Source organism: Cyclopterus lumpus, chromosome 9 (genome assembly GCF_009769545.1).
Source record: "Cyclopterus lumpus isolate fCycLum1 chromosome 9, fCycLum1.pri, whole genome shotgun sequence".
Classification (NCBI taxonomy): domain Eukaryota; kingdom Metazoa; phylum Chordata; class Actinopteri; order Perciformes; family Cyclopteridae; genus Cyclopterus; species Cyclopterus lumpus.
The window spans coordinates 2,539,818-2,560,500 of record NC_046974.1 but is presented as its reverse complement, the minus strand read 5'-3'; the positions used below and the strand labels follow the sequence as shown (position 1 = coordinate 2,560,500).

General features: G+C 44.9%; 1 protein-coding gene across 1 annotated transcript in view; it reads right to left on the bottom strand.

Annotated features, from left to right (window-relative positions):
- fras1 (Fraser extracellular matrix complex subunit 1) overlaps positions 1 to 20,683 on the bottom strand; it is a 204,478-nt gene that overhangs the window by 133,068 nt on the left and 50,727 nt on the right. The window contains exons 3-7 of the mRNA XM_034541300.1: positions 11,691 to 11,798; positions 7,529 to 7,621; positions 4,551 to 4,710; positions 1,091 to 1,224; positions 695 to 778 (exon numbers count right to left, since the gene is read on the bottom strand). Coding sequence (XP_034397191.1) covers positions 695 to 778; positions 1,091 to 1,224; positions 4,551 to 4,710; positions 7,529 to 7,621; positions 11,691 to 11,798 — 579 coding nt within the window. The remainder of the gene's footprint in view (positions 1 to 694; positions 779 to 1,090; positions 1,225 to 4,550; positions 4,711 to 7,528; positions 7,622 to 11,690; positions 11,799 to 20,683) is intronic.

Genomic DNA, 20,683 nt, shown 5'->3' with positions numbered 1-20,683 from the left:
CAGCGGCTCCATTAAATATTGACTGAAGCATTAAGGGAACAGATTAATTCATCATTCCACCAGAAAGAGGACGATTATGATATGATAAAACATTCATAACAAACACGCAGAGATCAAAGAGCCAAAGTCTTGAGTGTGATGTCATTGGTTATTATATAACAATAAAATAATGAAGCATAGACTTCTATACAACCAGAGGAGCCGTCCACTCTATATCTCTCTCTCTCTCTCTCTCTGTTGTGTGTTTGAGACCAGAAACAAGGCGACATTATTCATTCTCTATAATATAGATTAAAAAATGTAACAAATTGAGATGACGGCACAAACAAGACACACACACACACACACACACACACACACACACACACACACACACACACACGTGCTGTTTCCCAGCTGACAGACACACACACACACACACACACACACACAACCACACACACACACACACACACACACACACACACACACACACACCTGGTGCTGTTTCCCAGCTGACAGACGGGTTACACACACACACACACCCACACACAAACACACACACACACACACACACCTGGTGCTGTTTCCCAGCTGACAGACGGGTTACACACACACACACACACACACACACACACACACACACACACACACACACACACACACACACACACACAACCACACACACACACACACACACACACACACACACAACCTGGTGCTGTTTCCCAGCTGACAGACAGGGGTTGGACACACACTGAGGGCAGCACCGGCCCGGCTGGATCACCAAGTTCTGGTGCTGAAGGACGGGATAGAAAAAATAAAATCAATAAATTTCAAGACACCTTCCAACAACTCCGACGTCGTCTCACGTCGTTTATTAAACGTGAGTAGAGCTTCAACAATGAGTGAGAGTGAGACGGCGATGCTAGCAGTTAGGCCCCGCTTTCAGTCTTTGTGCTAAGCTAGGCTAAAAGAGGATGTACCTCTCCTGAACTCCATCTATCGTGTATTGGATCGTCTTTGGATCAGAATGTTCCTCCAGCACTTCACGCCCACGTGTTTATTTCCCAGCGTGTGTGTGTGTGTGTGTTTTTATTTTAGAACTCACCGGCTGGCAGGCGACCGGCTGACACTCGGCCACCGAGCACCGGACTTCCCCGTCGCTGCAGCTGCATCTGGAGCAGAGGCTCGGCGCCCACTCCTCACCGTCCCTGTAGGCCACGCCCTGCCAGGAGCAGGACCCTGAGACACACACACACACACACACACACACACACACACACACACACACACAGAATGAGTAAACAGATAAAATGAGAGTCAGGTAATGAGCACTGTGTTTGCCCTCAAACCGGTGATTCACAGTGTGTGTGTGTGTGTGTGTGTGTGTGTGTGTGTGTGTGTGTGTGGGGGGGGGGGGGGTAATTAGCTGCTAACCGCCGGGACGCGTCGTTAGTCGGTAACCGCTCCGTGTGTCACAACAACCCGTCTGACTGGAGACATTAAGGGGGTCCAAGAGGGGCGGGGGGGCTGGATAGGGGTCTGGATGGGGGGCTGGATTGGGGGCTGGAGACCTGGCTCCATGTTGGAAGAATAAAGGGTTTGAATCTGTATTAAATGGGACAGGAAGTGAGTGTACATTTGTAATATTCACACGCACACAAAGTGATGCATCATATCACCACTGGGACCAATGAAAAGCTTTCATCTTTATTAAAGAGAAGACTCCTCCCACAACAACAACGTCTGAATTGTGAACTCTCACAGCTAACAGGGCTGGATGGGGTCTGGATGGGGTCTGGATGGGGTCTGGATGGGGTCTGGATGGGGTCTGGATGGGGTCTGGATGGGGTCTGGATGGAGGGCTGGATGGAGTCTGGATGGAGGGCTGGATGGAGTCTGGATGGGGTCTGGATGGGGTCTGGATAGGGTCTGGATGGGGTCTGGATGGGGTCTGGATGGGGTCTGGATGGAGGGCTGGATGGAGTCTGGATGGAGGGCTGGATGGAGTCTGGATGGGGTCTGGATGGGGTCTGGATGGGGGGCTGGATGGAGTCTGGATGGGGGCTGGATGGGGTCTGGATGGGGTCTGGATGGGGGCCGGATGGGGGTCTGGATGGGGGGCGGATGGGGTCTGGATGGGGGGCTGGATGGAGGGCTGGATGGGGGGCGGATGGGGTCTGGATGGGGGTCTGGATGGAGGGCTGGATGGGGGCCGGATGGAGTCTGGATGGAGGGCGGATGGGGTCTGGATGGGGGGCTGGATGGAGTCTGGATGGGGGGCTGGATGGAGGGCTGGATGGAGTCTGGATGGGGGGCTGGATGGAATCTGGATGGAGGACTGGATGGAGTCTGGATGGGGGGCTGGATGGGAGAATGGATGGGGGGCTGGATGGAGTCTGGATGGGGGGCTGGATGGGGGCTGGATGGAGGGCTGGATGGAGTCTGGATGGGGGGCTGGATGGGGAACTGGATGGAGTCTGGATGTGGGGCTGGATGGGGGGCTTGATAGGGGCCCGGCTGGGGGAATGGCTGGAGTCTGTATGGAGTCCGGATGGTGTCTGGATGGAGGGATGGATGGAGGGCTGGATGGAATCTGGATGGAGGACTGGATGGAGTCTGGATGGAGTCCGGATGGAGTCTGGATGGAGTCCGGATGGGGGGTGCTCAGGTAGACTTAGAAAAAGGCGTTTGCTGCTCTGTGGATTTTCTAAATGTGAAATGTTTCTGAGAGGAAAACAAAAGCTCTCATGGCGACCGACACCCAGACGGTGGTCTAGTGGACGAGGTCTTCCTCCAGCTATTTGCATCGTTATTGTTGTGGACGGATGCACCCGACTCACATCTTTGGACTTCATGATAAGAAACTTCTGGGAGGAAACGCGGTTGTTTACAGCAACTCGTGATAAATGAAACCAATTCTCCTGTTAATGTTTTGGGAAATAATATATCCGGAAAAAAATGCCTTTTTAAAAAAAATTTTTAAGAGAACCAAACTAAAGACGGTCTCGGCCTCATGATGCTCATCTGGGGTTATAGCAGTATTTTGTGTGTATTGTATTTTGCACTATTATTATTATAGTAGATGTAGAGTTGTCCCTTAATGTAAGTGAAGTGAATTCATACGATGGACTTCTTTATTCACTTTTTAATGTGAAGCTTTTTCGACGAGTCAATCTGGTTTTCTATCTTCGAGTTGCAGAGACTGTAAATTGAAAGAGTGCATTAAGTTGCATTTACATTACGTTGCATTTATTTATTATTCATCTGATGCTGTTATCTGGGCTTCAGGGAGCACCGTCGGAGGGCGATTCGGTTGCAGAGGAGGACAGTTTTTTATTTATTTGTGCATTAAAGGAAATTTAATGTCTACATTGGTTCATCGGATACATTTTAAGTAAAAAAATGATGCAGCGAGGGAAGGGGTAATATTCCTAGAAAAAGATTTACGAGATATCCTTTGAGAATAAAGTAAAAAATGAATGAGGATCAACCTCAGGTATGAATCATATGAGTATTTATTTATGTTCTTAAGAGAACAGAGAAAAAAACGTGAAAGAAAGAACGTGGTTATGTATCTTTACATCGAATTCTCATAAGACAAACAAATATGAGAATGAAGCGCGATGCATACCGATGTCAGCATTATGCTCTTTCAAAAACTAAATTCTTTAAAATTATATATATATTTCAGGACTTTTGGGAAAACTACAATCTTAAATACGATTTATTTTCTCACACATTTATGAGAATTCTTGATTTTTTTGTCAATTATTTTTTGTAATTTATACATGTTGACCTCCCTGACACGCGACCTCGAACCTCCGCCTGGTTTCCACCCAGAACCAAATTCCTGAAAAGCAAATTATTGCACGTTTTCCATCCGAGTCGGTTCATCGAGATAAACAAACGGCCTCCCGTCAAATCCTTTCATCGTAAACAGGCGCGCTTCGTGTTCAACGAGCAGACGGCCCCCCCCCCCCCCTTCGTGTTAGGCCTGGTACCCCCCCCCCCCCCCCCTTCGTGTTAGTCCTGGTACCCCCCCTCTCTCCGTGTTAGTCCTGGTCCCCCCCCCTCGTGTTAGGCCTGGTACCCCCCCTTCGTGTTAGTCCTGGTACCCCCCCTTCGTGTTAGTCCTGGTACCCCCCCTCTCTCCGTGTTAGTCCTGGTACCCCCCCCTTCGTGTTAGTCCTGGTACCCACCCCTTCGTGTTAGTCCTGGTACCCCCCCTCTCTCCATGTTAGTCCTGGTACCCCCCCCTTCGTGTTAGTCCTGGTACCCCCCCCCTTCGTGTTAGTCCTGGTACCCACCCCTTCGTGTTAGTCCTGGTACCCCCCCTCTCTCCATGTTAGTCCTGGTACCCCCCCTCTCTCCATGTTAGTCCTGGTACCCACCCCTTCGTGTTAGTCCTGGTACCCCCCCTCTCTCCATGTTAGTCCTGGTACCCCCCCTCTCTCCATGTTAGTCCTGGTACCCACCCCTTCGTGTTAGTCCTGGTACCCCCCCTCTCTCCATGTTAGGCCTGCCTGCCCCCCCCCCCCCCCCTCACCCCCACCCCCACCCCTCACCTCCGTTGCGGCTGCACTGGGGGCAGCACTCTCCAGCCGGGGTGAAGGGGCTCTGGTCCCCGGAGCAGCTGAGAGGAGCACAGGGCCGAGAGCTGCAGGAAACACCTCCTCTGGAGCAGGAGCACAGGGAGCAGGGGGAGGGGCTCCACTGGCTGTCATGCTGGGGGGGGGGGAAGAGAGACAGTTACACTCTGAAACACAACAACAATAGGTGAGGGGGGGGGAGAGAGACAGTTACACTCTGAAACACAACAACAATAGATGAGGGGGGGGGGGAGAGAGACAGTTACACTCTGAAACACAACAACAATAGATGAGGGGGGGGAGAGAGACAGTTACACTCTGAAACACAACAACAATAGGTGAGGGGGGGGGCAGAGAGACAGTTACACTCTGAAACACAACAACAATAGGTGAGGGGGGGGGAAGAGAGACAGTTACACTCTGAAACACAACAACAATAGATGAGGGGGGGGGCAGAGAGACAGTTACACTCTGAAACACAACAACAATAGATGAGGGGGGGGGCAGAGAGACAGTTACACTCTGAAACACAACAACAATAGATGAGGGGGGGGGCAGAGAGACAGTTACACTCTGAAACACAACAACAATAGATGAGGGGGGGGGGCAGAGAGACAGTTACACTCTGAAACACAACAACAATAGATGAGGGGGGGGGGCAGAGAGACAGTTACAGTCTGAAACACAACAACAATAGATGAGGGGGGGGGCAGAGAGACAGTTACACTCTGAAACACAACAACAATAGATGTGGGGGGGCAGAGAGACAGTTACACTCTGAAACACAACAACAATAGGTGAGGGGGGGGCAGAGAGACAGTTACACTGATGGCGATGACACGTGGGTTTTTTACGTTAATCGTAATATGCACGACGTGTTTATCGCCCAGTGACAGACGGGTTTGGAAGTCTTCCTCCGTTGCTCTTCGTCATCTTTTCCTGCTCTTCATATGAGGATGAAAGGCCTCAGGCCAACACGCCATGGCCTGTCAATCATCGATCACCATCGATTGACAGGAGCAGAGTGATGGAACCGACACTTTGCACACCGCCACCTCGGGGTATTAATTAGAGTATTCATCACATATGTTTTTTTCTTAACCAGCGCGTCATATTGATAAGCGAGGAGTGTTTACTGGGTTTTTCTGAGGCGTCAGAATGTGCAATAAAAAGCTTCTGCCGGAATAAATCACGAGTTTTAATGGAGAATTGATCTAGACGCTTCTTTTCACCTTGGAAATAATAGATAGTCTGAAAACAAGCAAAAGACATTTATGCTTTGGGCTCACGGCCAATTTTGCAACTTATTCCTACTGGAAGGTTCAACCAACGATCCTCGGAGGAACGTGCTATGAACAATAAACCCTGTTCCTTTGTGTTCTGGGATGTCTGCAGGAAGAGGCCACGCCTCCTCTCCATGAAGGGCCACTTCTCCAGGGGAGAGGGGGACGCCAAGTGGACCCCCCCCCCCCCCCCCTTAGAGGACATGCGCTGTCCAAGATGGCTGCCAGCTCGTTAAGCCAGTTGATAGAAGACGAACAAGACAGCGATTGTTTCTTTAGTGGACGGGAGGCGGGGGGCGGGGGTGTGAAACCAGTTATTCAGCAACGACGGAAGTTAACAAACCGATGCCTTGTGATTTATAAGTGTAATGGCCTTGGATGTAATATTTTTTTAGAATTTACGGTTTCCCACTTAGACGAGAGAAACACACACCACCCTCTGGGGTGGTAATTGAAAGCAAAAGGCATTAATCTTCTGCTGTAACAGCCACCGGCCTTCTGGTTTCAGTCTTTCCAGCAGCTTTTACACATGAAGCATAGACTTCTATACAACCAGAGGAGTCGCCCCCTGGTGGTCAGGAGAGAGAATGCAGCTTTAACACATGAAGCATAGGCTTCTATACAACCAGAGGAGTCGCCCCCTGGTGGTCAGGAGAGAGAATGCATGCTTTAACACATGAAGCATAGACTTCTATACAACCAGAGGAGTCGCCCCCTGTTGGTCAGGAGAGAGAATGCAGCTTCAACACATGAAGCATAGACTTCTATACAACCAGAGGAGTCGCCCCCTGGTGGTCAGGAGAGAGAATGCAGCTTTAACACATGAAGCATAGACTTCTATACAACCAGAGGAGTCGCCCCCTGGTGGTCAGGAGAGAGAATGCAGCTTCAACACATGAAGCATAGGCTTCTATACAACCAGAGGAGTCGCCCCCTGGTGGTCAGGAGAGAGAATGCATGCTTTAACACATGAAGCATAGACTTCTATACAACCAGAGGAGTCGCCCCCTGGTGGTCAGGAGAGAGAATGCATGCTTTAACACATGAAGCATAGACTTCTATACAACCAGAGGAGTCGCCCCCTGGTGGTCAGGAGAGATAATGCAGCTTCAACACATGAAGCATAGACTTCTATACAACCAGAGGAGTCGCCCCCTGGTGGTCAGGAGAGAGAATGCAGCTTTAACACATGAAGCATAGACTTCTATACAACCAGAGGAGTCGCCCCCTGGTGGTCAGGAGAGAGAATGCAGCTTTAACACATGAAGCATAGACTTCTATGCAACCAGAGGAGTCGCCCCCCTGGTGGTCAGGAGAGAGAATGCAGCTTTACCACATGAAGCATAGACTTCTATACAACCAGAGGAGTCGCCCCCTGGTGGTCAGGAGAGAGAATGCAGCTTCAACACATGAAGCATAGACTTCTATACAACCAGAGGAGTCGCCCCCTGGTGGTCAGGAGAGAGAATGCAGCTTTAACACATGAAGCATAGACTTCTATACAACCAGAGGAGTCGCCCCCTGGTGGTCAGGAGAGAGAATGCAGCTTTAACACATGAAGCATAGACTTCTATACAACCAGAGTCGCCGCCCCCTGGTGGTCAGTAGAGAGAATGCAGCTTTAGAACTCTTCATTATTGATTTTACATTTCATAACCATAAGAAACTTACTCCGTAAACGAATCCTTCGTATTGGCAGGAACCCTGGGACGAGGAGACGCACTCCGGACAGCACTTGTTGGCAGGGATCCTCAGGCGCTCGCCCTTTAGAAAAGACACACATACATGAATACACACACAAGCACGCATGCACACACACACACACAATACACAATACACACAAATCCCCAGAGAAAAGAGAAGATGTATTCGGGTCCCTTGAGCAGCGCGGAGACAAAAACCTGTCGACTACAATCTGCCCATTTTCCATATAAAGTAACCGTCATGTGACCCAATTAGTACAACGGGGGCCGGATAATGATGAAAACACGAGGACTCCATCAGGCGTGCGCGGCGTGCACAATACGGAGGTTGTACAGAACGCATACGGATTCAACACGCAGCCCTTTATCCACGCATGCATGTGAACAGGCAGAAGAATGTATGAATAACAACTGTAACGGAGGGGAGGGAGCAGTTGGAGCTCCATCGATCACCGGCGAGCAAACACAATTTTAAAGATAAACCAGTCGACAGCATACGGGGAAATTCATCCATCACAACAGCCACTTTGTGCTAATAAATTAAACACTAAAACCTCTAATTGCTTTCATATATTTAAGCTGTTGGCCTCTCTCTTTTTCCTGACCTTCTCATCGTGCAGTCCCTCTGGCCTTTTGTCTTTCTAATGTCTGCCGCCTTGAATTGAATTACCGAAATGTGACCGTAGAAAAGAAGAATTTTGATCTAATTCCAGAATGCATCGCTGCAAATGAAGAGAGGCGGTCCAGGCTCGGGGAGAACAGTCGTATTTATTAAGTGGGAGACTCAAAAGGTTTTATACTCTCGCGGAAAATCCACAATCCCGTCAGTGAATGTGTGATTTATCATTACAGGATAATGTTAACCCAGACGTCGTGGACTGTGGCGGTGATGTATCTTCATATATTATTGGTACGCGTCATATCAAACCGTTTAAGTTAATTGTTCATGCAGTTTTTCAATCTATGTGACACAAAGTTCTGGTTCTGAACGAGCGTGATCTACGATATTTGTTTAGCTTGTTATTTAGGCCGTTTACGTGCCTTCATTAGTTTAGTAAATCTCCAACAACGTTGCAAAATGAAACTGAAATTGGAACAGAAAACAATAACAAGAGGCAAAATTGCTAAACTAAGTATGAATAATTGCATCAGTGAATAGAAAACATGCATTTGCATTATTGTTTTATGCAACGAAAAACATTTTAAAAATCTGGTATCTTAAGTTTGAGCTGCAACTATTAGTCCATTAATCAATAAACAGAAATTGCAGGTTGCTAGACAAACACATAAAAGGAGCCGTCCTGTATACTCACTCTGTGGAAGATGGTTAACCCAGAGTGTAAAACACATTTAGAGGTGGGTTTCACTAAAGTTAATAAGGTGAGGAATACAAGGAAACTTAAGCTTCCGATAATAGCATCGGATTTCAAAAGAAAGCCCTCTAATAAGAGTCAGACAGATGTTTATTTTTCTATCGCTGTAGGTGAGATAGTAAAAGTCACCTTTTAAGAGCTTTGTAAATGTAGGGAGTGCACGGCTTGGTGGGCATGATGACTAATTTTTAATCAACATTGAATTGCAAGCCAGCAGAGTGGAATTCATTAGACCGGGATTGTTGCCTTAGCTCAGGGTTGGGATTGGATTTGATGGCCTCACCGCAGGCTTTGAGGTTTAAATCACATTTAGGAAGAAGCACAGGGAGGAACAGCCGGATAGAGGGAGTGAAAAGGAGCTTTGAAAATGTGCCTCTGTGAATTAAAACCAGACAAACAGTCTCCGAACAGTCGTCATTGTGGCAAATCAAAAGGTCTCACATCTGCAGACTTTGCTGCACAATGCGCTGTCATTTCAATGAATCTTATTGTAAGGGAAACTCACAAAAGACAAGTGATTACAAGGGCCTTCAAAGTAAATCTGCACTTCGAAGTGCAAATGTAATGAGGCAGTTTAAATCACAAAAACAGGATCTTGAATATTTAAAACTTTTCATTTTGTTCCGTTTGCTGTCGCGTGGCGAATTAAATATATATAAATATACTTCACATTTTCATCGGCTAACCAGAGTCGACTCAATCCATGTTGCCGAACTGACATTTTAAGCTTAATCTGCTGCAGTAACAATATTTGTAATTTAAGCCTGGTTAAAAAGCTAATGCTAAACCTTTGAATTGCTTTATCTAATACTACCAACACTTTATTTATATCAGTTGAAACAAAGTTTTTTTCCTTGCTAAATAAATAGTTTATTCAAGCTAACGTTAGCGACGTGAGCTAACTATGTTAGTTTACATAAGCTACCTGAGCTAACTATGTTAGTTAACGTTAGCTACCTGAGCTAACTATGTTAGTTAACGTTAGCTGCCTGAGCTAACTATGTTAGTTTACATAAGCTACCTGAGCTAACTATGTTAGTTAACGTTAGCTGCCTGAGCTAACTATGTTAGTTAACGTTAGCTGCCTGAGCTAACTATGTTAGTTTACATAAGCTACTTGAGCTAACTATGTTAGTTAACGTTAGCTGCCTGAGCTAACTATGTTAGTTTACATAAGCTACCTGAGCTAACTATGTTAGTTAACGTTAGCTGCCTGAGCTAACTATGTTAGTTAACGTTAGCTGCCTGAGCTAACTATGTTAGTTAACGTTAGCTGCCTGAGCTAACTATGTTAGTCAACGTAAGCTACCCGAGCTAACTATGTTAGTCAACGTAAGCTACCCGAGCTAACTATGTTAGTTAACGTTAGCTACCTGAGCTAACTATGTTAGTTAACGTTAGCTGCCTGAGCTAACTATGTTAGTTAACGTTAGCTGCCTGAGCTAACTATGTAAGTTAACGTTAGCTGCCTGAGCTAACTATGTTAGTTAACGTTAGCTGCCTGAGCTAACTATGTTAGTTAACGTTAGCTGCCTGAGCTAACTATGTTAGTCAATGTAAGCTACCCAAGCTAACTAAGTTAGTTAACGTTAGCTACCTGAGCTAACTATGTTAATCAAAGTTAGATACCTGTGCTAACTATGTTAGTTAATGTTATCTTAGTTTAACATACGCTGCAGCTTAAACTGCCATCCCAGACTAATTTAATGATATATTTAGTCTAAATTAAATATTGCACTTCAACCTAAAAGGTTGGAAGCTGATCTTATGAAGCTTAATGATCTGAAACTACTGTGTCAAAACAAGACACTGATTAATTATTCGGCAACTGTGTGGTCCTTTTCAATTCAATTCAGTTTATTTTGTAAAGCCCAATATCACAAATTTGCCTCAGAGGGCTTTACAATCTGTACACACTTTTACTGCTATATATTATTCCTCTGAGCTCCGTTGTTTCCAAAGACTAGCTAACGTTATATAATCACATCAATGGGACTTAACTGTTGCACGCACGCACGCACGCACGCACGCACGCACGCACGCACGCACGCACGCACGCACGCACGCACGCACGCACGCACGCACGCACGCACGCACACACACACACACACACACACACACACACACACACACACACACACACACACACACACACACACACACACACACACACACACACACACACACACACACACACACACACACACACACACACACACACACACACACACACACACACACACACACACACACACACACACACACACACACACACACACACACACACACACACACACACACACACACGCACACACACACACACACACACACACACACACACACACACACACACACACACACACACACACACACACACACACACACACACACACACACACACACACACACACACACACACACACACACACACACACACACACACACACACACACACCCCAAATAGCCGACTCATTGGCACACCGAATGTGTGTTAATCTGCCTCTGAAAATCTGCGTTTACCCGTGTTTGAGAAAGGAAATTACTTTTAAGCTTTCTTTCCTTCTTTTTTCTTCTCAATGAAACTACATTTTTTAAAAAAGGCACAAACATCCGCAGTAATTGTCTTTAATGCTGATCTTTTCGGTGGAGAATAACATGCTGCAGGGAACCATCTTGTTCCTTTTGAATTGCCTTCTGCGGTTGGTCCATAAGAGAACTGGCAAAGCAGCCAGACACCTCGGCGTAGAGCCGTCTTACCCTCTGGAAGTCACACTGTGGGTTGGGGCAGTGGCTGAGCCGGCAGACGGCCACGTCGCCGTGGCAGCTACACTCCTGACACGACTGCGGCCTCCATGATGTGTTGTTCTGTCAACACAAAAAAACACAAAAAAACATGAAATTGATTAATCGCTGCAAAAACATTAAAATAAAAATCACTCCCTCATGCCCCATTAACATAACCTAGCACACCCACACGTCATGTTAATGTTGACAGCCGGGGTAAACGGCAACATATCGACCCCGTTGTGCATATTAATGCCACTGATGAAACGTTGAGATTTACAGGTGATGTGCAGCAACTCGTTGAGATCTGCATATTCTTATTTACGGCCACCGGTGTATGTTTTTTCCCCCAAAGTTAATTACCTCTCCCGTGTACTGATCCTTGAGGGACTGATTCATGCCACATCGAGGACATGGGACCTCCAGGATGTGAGTGCCGAGCACAGTTTCGCTGCTCGGAGCTTACAAAATGAAATGTAAGAAAATCATTTCACACTCTGAACTCTTATCCTCCTCCTCTGTACTTGAAGCTGTATCACGCTGATGGATTTTCTGCTGCAGGTGAAGGGAAACCGCTTCAGTGTGGATTATGAGCCTCGGACACCATGACCAACGACACAAAGAATAGAACGCGGGAACACCGGAGGCCACTTCTGCGCCATGTTGGCTGCATCTTTGTCAACGGCTCATAACACGGAGCTGAAAGCCAAAACCAAATCAATACTTCCAGCCTGCATATGCTCAGATATATCATCTAGCCGGATGATTAATTACCCACTCGTGACGAGAACATCCACGGGCAGCTCTTCTTCTGGACACTTTGTGGTGGCGGGACTGTTAAAAGTCGAGACGGGAACTGAGGCACAATTCCTACTGGACAGGAAACCTCTTAATGGTCCCGTGTACTGCGCCGACACACCGGAGGAGGTGGCCGGACGTGTTCAGGTGTACCGGCTGTGCACCCGAGGGGGCTCAGCTTACTATTCCCTCATGTGGAACGGAAACGTTTGAGGTAATTAAATCAGGAAAGCCCCCAGCAGAGCGGGCCGAGCCCTAGAATGGACTTTACATTGGCCTGGAAGTCCTGTGTGCATTATTTAGACATGTTTGGCATGGAAAAAGGCTAAATGTTTAATTTGACTGCAAACACAAATATATGCCATCAACACACGTGTAAAATTACAATCAAAGCACAACGTTTGTGTTTTTAATGCAGCAGATTTATATTCGGCCAATTTACAGAGGTAAAAAAAAAAAAAAAAAAGGGTAATAGGTAGTTTTTTTTTAACGAAATCACCGAAGTCCAAACCTCAGTCCACAAACCAGCGGGTGACATCATGACGACTACGTCCACTTCTTATGTAACGTTACATGTCTATGTCCTAAACAGCAAGTTGCAGTTTAAATCACAAGGGGGGGAATTAGGCAGGAGTCCAGGTACGGGGGAAACAAAAAACTCTTTTTACTAAGAAAAAGGAAAAACATGGAACTCAGGCTGGAAAGTGAAATGACACAAAAGACTAACAGGGACAACAACGACAACAATCTGGCAGGGACAAGGGAAAGAATGGGAGTATATATAAGGGGACACCACAGGTGTAGGGCATTAGTAATCAAGGAGGCAGAGGAGTGGCTGGGCAGGTGAAGGGAATGAGTGATTAACAGACACTGAGACAGACACAGAACTAACGGGGTACAGAATACTGACAAAGATCTGTCCAACAAAAGAAGATGCAAATAAATAATTCACTTTTAGAAGCCTCCTTGTCATCAGAGAAAAATACGTTATTTATTAGCGCTGCAATGATCAATCGATAAGTTGTCAAATAATATAAATCAACTTTGACAACTGTCACCGAATTAATTAGATGTTTTAAGTCATAATCCTCTGATTTCCCGTTTTTAAAATGTGAATATGTTTTGGTTTCTTTACTCCTGTTAACTGAATATCTTTCAAATTACATTTTAGGATGTCAACTTGGCTTTTGAGAAACACTGGTCGATATTTCCCCCCCATTTTCTGACATTTTACAAACAGCTAATTGATTCATCGGGAAAATAATCGACAGATTAATAATCAATGAAAATAATCGTTAGCTGCAGCCCTATTCTTTAAAACTGTTCGTTCCAACACATGAAGATATTTCATGTTCGCACACATGATGAAACATGTTCAAAATGGCTGCACCATTAACAATAGAAACATTTAACTTTTAAATTTAAATTTATTTTAAATATTTTATTATATATAAGAGCTAAAAGAAAAAGGTTTTCAGGAGCCTTTAACGATGAACCAGCATCTTACAATAATAAGGGGATCCGGGAGGGTTCCTTGAGGAACTCCCGCAAACATTTAACACATTTAGGGTCATATTGAGAGTCTTCAAAGCTATTCAAGAAAAGTAAAGAATTGATGCTCCGATACAAGAGAAAGCATTCGTACAAAATACAGAACCAGATTCACCGCGACCGGCACTCAGATGCATTCGCACTATTTCAGGGAGGGGCGGCCTCGCAGGTAATGTTCTGACTGCAAAGAGCCATTCCCTCAGTTCTTCACACCGAGTATCCTCCTCTGTCTCGGAGACAGATACTTGCCCCTGGCTTTTTCTGAACTTCTTCCGAAAACTATCCACGGTCGCCGTTAAAGGGCCGGCGTGACACCCACGACCCTAAATATTTCAGCTCGGATCCAGCGAACCAACCAATCTCTCACACTTCCAAGTCAATTCTCTCCAAAGTGGTGACTTCTTTTCATCAGATCGCCTTCTGACAGACGAGGGAAAAATTATTTCAAAGCAAACTCGTGAATGGAAAATCCTTCCTGAGCGGACCAGAACATAAGAACTTCAGGCTACTCGGTAATTATTTTTCTTTAGAAAAGAGTGTGAAACTTTGTCAAAAATCAATTTGAGCAAAAAGCAGGAAGATTGAGTTCAGAATGTAGAAGCAAATGAAAATGCTACTAAAGCACCGGGGAAGGTTTTCGTACTGATAAACACGTATTTTAATGAATTGTACTGTGAAAAAAAAAGCTCCAGCACGGAAATCCTTTTTTTCTTATATCAGAGACAATCCTGTTTTTCACAGATAAAAAAATAAATAATGTTATCGCTTCAAAAATAATGACTTTTCAGAACATTTGACAAAATCAACCACGACCAGGTGTCGACTTGAGCCCCTTAGAACCGATGTGGGTCTGAAGTTTGTTTACGCAAAGTTTAAATTGTTATTTTGACTGCAAAAAAAGTGCTTTCAAATAAGAAACACAATTTAATTTAGTCCCAATCCTCCATATGTGTGGAAGTGTATGAGTATGTGTTCGTGTTAAAGAGGTGGGAGAGCCAGATGACATTTGGTGCCTTTCTGTGGTCATTTGTGGTCATTTTGTGTCTTTCTGTGATCATTTTGTGCCTTTCTGTGGTCATTTTGAGCCTTTTTGTGGTCATTTGTGTCTTTCTGTGGTCATTTGTGTCTTTCTGTGATCATTTGTGCCTTTCTGTGGTCATTTTGTGTCTTTCTGTGATCATTTTGTGCCTTTCTGTGGTCATTTTGAGCCTTTTTGTGGTCATTTGTATCTTTTTGTGGTCATTTGTGTCTTTCTGTGGTCATTTGTGTCTTTCTGTGATCATTTGTGCCTTTCTGTGGTCATTTTGTGCCTTTTTGTGGTCATTTGTGTCTTTCTGTGGTCATTTGTGTCTTTCTGTGATCATTTGTGCCTTTATGTGGTCATTTTGTGCCTTTTTGTGGTCATTTGTGTCTTTCTGTGGTCATGTGTGTCTTTTTGTGGTCATTTTGTGTCTTTCTGTGGTCATTTTGTGCCTTTTTGTGCCTTTTTGTGGTCATTTTGTGTCTTTCTGTGGTCATTTTGTGGTCATTTTGTGCCTTTCTGTGGTCATTTTGTACCTTTTTGTGGTCATTTTGTGTCTTTCTGTGGTCATTTTGTGTCTTTTTGTGGTCATTTTGTGTCTTTCTGTGGTCATTTTGTGCCTTTTTGTGGTAATTTTGTGCCTTTTCGTGGTCATTTTGTGCCTTTTTGTGCCTTTTCGTGGTCATTTTGTGCCTTTTTGTGGTCATTTTGTGTCTTTCTGTGGTCATTTATGTCTTACTGTGGTCATTTTGTGTCTTTCTGTGGTCATTTTGTGGTCATTTGTGTCTTTCTGTGGTCATTTTGTGTCTTTCTGTGGTCATTTTGTGGTCATTTTGTGCCTTTCTGTGGTCATTTTGTGTCTTTCTGTGGTCATTTTGTGGTCATTTGTGTCTTTCTGTGGTCATTTTGTGTCTTTCTGTGGTCATTTTGTGGTCATTTTGTGCCTTTCTGTGGTCATTTTGTGGTCATTTTGTGCCTTTCTGTGGTCATTTTGTGGTCATTTGTGTCTTTCTGTGGTCATTTTGTGTCTTTCTGTGGTCATTTTGTGTCTTTCTGTGGTCATTTTGTGGTCATTTTGTGCCTTTCTGTGGTCATTTTGTGTCTTTCTGTGGTCATTTTGTGGTCATTTTGTGCCTTTCTGTGGTCATTTTGTGGTCATTTTGTGCCTTTCTGTGGTCATTTTGTGGTCATTTGTGTCTTTCTGTGGTCATTTTGTGTCTTTCTGTGGTCATTTTGTGGTCATTTGTGTCTTTCTGTGGTCATTTTGTGCCTTTCTGTGGTCATTTTGTGCATCTTTGAGTGATATTTGGCCCGTTCAGCAATCAGGGGCTGATGGTCCATTTTATTCTCTACTTTATATGCACAGTGTAAGCACATAAACTGTGAGCTTTGGATTCAAATTACTAACAATACACACACACAGCATGAGTTGCAATTAAACAACAACATTTCTACAGTCCTACATCATAAAACCAGTTTAAGCAGCAGGTCTAAAGACGGATTCAAACTCTCCTTCTGCTGCTGCTAAATGATGATATTAATAACTTGTATGTGTAACACGTGGAATGCTTTGACTTAAATTGGGTTAAAGAGGTAATTTGGGGTTAATAATAAGTCTGCGTGCATGCAGGTTTGCCCAGGTTTGAAATAAGTTTCCTGTTACCTCTCGGTGGTCGTAATCGAGCTGCGTAAAATTAGCACTGCAGCTAAACAGCATAGCTGACTTCAGTGGAGGTCTCCGGGGGGGTGGGTGGAGGTTGCACTCAATTCCAAACCCTCGTCCTGTTTGCCTAAATGGACCCCGAGAGGAATGGGATTGACCCATCCTGAAGTGGCCAGCATACCTGGACTCGCCACTAACCGACCCCCCCTCTTGAAGCCCGAGCCGGGGGGAGCCGTACGGCCGTCAGCAACATGAGTGGTTGAGGCACTTCCACCCATCCCCCCAATGAGATTGTCCCCTACAGGGACCCATAGCTGGGATTGGTTGATTAAACGTCCAAGGAGTTGAGGGCTTATTTCATTCCCCTCTGGAGAAAGATATCTGCCTCAGATGTGATTTAGGACTGAACCAGCTCAGCCGGCACGGCTACAAGTCTCCAATTTCATAAAAATCTATAACTTTTTTACGCAGCGCATGCCAGAAGAAGCTGTTAAGCAGAAGCAGAGATGAGTTTCAGTGTCGCTCTGTGGGGCCTTTGGCTCGGCGGATTACGTGGATGGAAAAGGGAATCAAGACATATTAAAGGATAAGTATGTATTTCATAGGGGATTACCAAAGTGTGCACAATATTTAAGATTAAAAAAAAACTGACGAGCAGGAGAAAGCTGTGCAGCTAAAAAGAATCCATGCAAAGCCGCACTTGAAACTGGACGTTTACAGGAGGACAACTTTGTGTATGAACGAGGCGAAAACATTGTTTCTCATGCGATGGTCCATTTTGAGATTATTTCTGACTAAAGGAAAGAAGAACATTCTAAATACACAAATTAAGGGCTAATTTTTACGTCCATTTGCATCTGTAGATTTCTTCAAAGTCACCATTAGATAATGCTTCATTTTCATTGTGATATCTATCCGTTAAAATAGTTTTTATCAACTGTAGTGTCAAAATAAAATAAGTTGTTTTAGGACTGAAGCCAATCGGCGACTTTGTTGTGGACGTTGTTTCTGATCTCCTCCGTCACATTGAGAGGAGGAGCTGCAGAGCAACCTGCATCCTGCAGTCATTTCTCTAACAAGGATAAATAAGGTTTAAGTAGCCGATACAATTAAAATCCAATCAAGAACAAAAGAGTCAAACATCAGCAGGGCTCTGGTTCTGCAGCGCCGTCAGCTCCACTAGTGGGACGGGGGGAAAGAAAGAGAGGCAGCCTGCCGGGCCGGTGCGACGTAATTGGGCTCGAATTGGATAGAAACTAAAGCGATTACTGAGGAAAATTCAATCTGACGCTGAGAAGGCTTCCAGCTCTGCTGCATATCGACTGGAGACACTCGACTGCTCCTGGATCTGTCCACACAGCGTTATATCTACAGCTGATCCAGGGGGTAGTCTGTATAACGCGTTTACAACGTGTGTACAATGTGTGTATAACTAGTGTACAACGTGTGTATAACGCGTGTACAACGTGTGTACAACGTGTGTATAACTAGTGTACAACTAGTGTACAATGTGTGTATAACTAGTGTACAACTAGTGTACAATGTGTGTATAACTAGTGTACAATGTGTGTATAACTAGTGTACAATGTGTGTATAACGCGTGTACAACGTGTGTATAACTAGTGTACAACGTGTGTATAACTAGTGTACAACTAGTGTACAACGTGTGTATAACTAGTGTACAATGTGTGTATAACTAGTGTACAATGTGTGTATAACTAGTGTACAACGTGTGTATAACTAGTGTACAACTAGTGTACAACGTGTGTATAACTAGTGTACAACTAGTGTACAACGTGTGTATAACTAGTGTACAACTAGTGTACAATGTGTGTATAACTAGTGTACAACTAGTGTACAATGTGTGTATAACTAGTGTACAATGTGTGTATAACTAGTGTACAACGTGTGTATAACTAGTGTACAATGTGTGTATAACTAGTGTACAACGTGTGTATAACTAGTGTACAACTAGTGTACAATGTGTGTATAACTAGTGTACAATGTGTGTGTAACTAGTGTACAACTAGTGTACAATGTGTGTATAACTAGTGTACAACGTGTGTATAACTAGTGTACAACTAGTGTACAATGTGTGTATAACTAGTGTACAACGTGTGTACAATGTGTGTATAACTAGTGTACAATGTGTGTGTAACTAGTGTACAACTAGTGTACAATGTGTGTATAACTAGTGTACAACGTGTGTATAACTAGTGTACAACTAGTGTACAATGTGTGTATAACTAGTGTACAACGTGTGTACAATGTGTGTATAACTAGTGTACAATGTGTGTAAAGGAAATAAGAAAATTCATGTTTACATGTGTATAACTAGTGTATAACGTGTGTACAACGTGTGTATAACTAGTGTACAACGTGTGTACAATGTGAGTATAACTAGTGTACAATGTGTGTAAAGGATAGAAGAAAATTCATGTTTACGTGTGTATAACTAGTGTTATTCAAGTTATTCTTGTACACTAGTTATCTCTCTGTTGGTGTGTTTACTGATGGAGGTCTACAGAGGACCAGGACTACACTGAGGTGTATAGAGGACCAGGACTACACTGAGACGGGTTCAGAACCAGTTAAAAGTTCCTCACGGTCACTTTAAGTTCTACTAAAAGCATAAAATAGATTACTTAACAAAAAGAAAGTTGTCAGAACCAAAAGCTCAGAAAAAAATTGGAGGAAAGGAAACTGTTTGATGTTTTATAGATGACAAAAACAGGATTTGAGCAGCTCAACTCATCTGAGCAACATACACACACACACACACACACACACACACACACAGGTATAGGCATTTCATATACAGTACATCGCTGACCAGACAAAGGCAGTAAAGAAAAGAAAAGTGTGGCCTGTTCTCCTCATTACCGCCACCTACTCTCCATCTGCCTCCTCATCATTCTGGATCCAGCAGCTGCATCGCCTTCGTTTTGCCAAATAACTTTGCAGCCGTCCTCTGAATTTGCATTCAAATATATTCATTTTGCCGGCGTTTAATAGATTTCTTCCATGACGAGTGATTGGATGCTAATTCTGCGATGTGAACCACGCTTTTGGGGACTACTAAAAAGGCGACCGCCGGCGATGACCCTGGCGATGACCCCGGCTCCTCGATGGTCTCCCGTCGGCGGTCCAGCGTCATGTGACGCAGCTGGCTGGTCTGCATGTAAAGCATGGTTATGCTAATGAGCACACATCTTTATCTGGGGGGGGAATGGACCGAGTTTAAAAGTCGTGAGTTAGCTCATTGATTCAACTTCCCCCCCCCCCCCCTATGCCTCCAGTCCAATTAGAGGGCCCTGCTGTCTGATGACAAATGACTGGCTGATCGTTGGCCTCCCACAGCCCATAAATCCAGCTGTCTGCCTCTCGGCCTGCAAGAGCCGCGGTCGCTCCTGCGGCCCCTCGAATATCGGCATCCAGGTTCTGGATCATCGAGCAGATGGCCCGCGAGAATTGGGGGTCCGCCACAAACAGAGAGGACTTAGCACCGGAGAAGAAATGCATCGTTTGTTTGTTTGTTTGTTTTTGTGAGTTGCTGTTGCACAAATGGATGCGTAATAGAAAAACATCGGTTTCAGAGGAGAAAGCTGCGTCGCAATCAAACCGTCTTTTTTGCACGATGGCGTGCGCGCGTGATGGAACCAACACTAAAATAACTTCTGCCCCGTTCTGCTTGGATTATTGCAGACTGCAGTGACAGAGGGTGACCCATTTAGGAGGGTCAGGAATAGAAAGAGAGCTGGAAGACACGGAGAGGAGAGGGGGGAGGGGTTTAGATCAATCAGGAATCGGCATAGTAACGGCCGACAGAAGAGGCTTTGCCCCCCCCCCCCCCACACACACACTTCTTGGCCATAATGACAAATCCATGTCACAAGCCCTGACAGTCTGCCCTTCAGATTCAGTTTGGTTTAG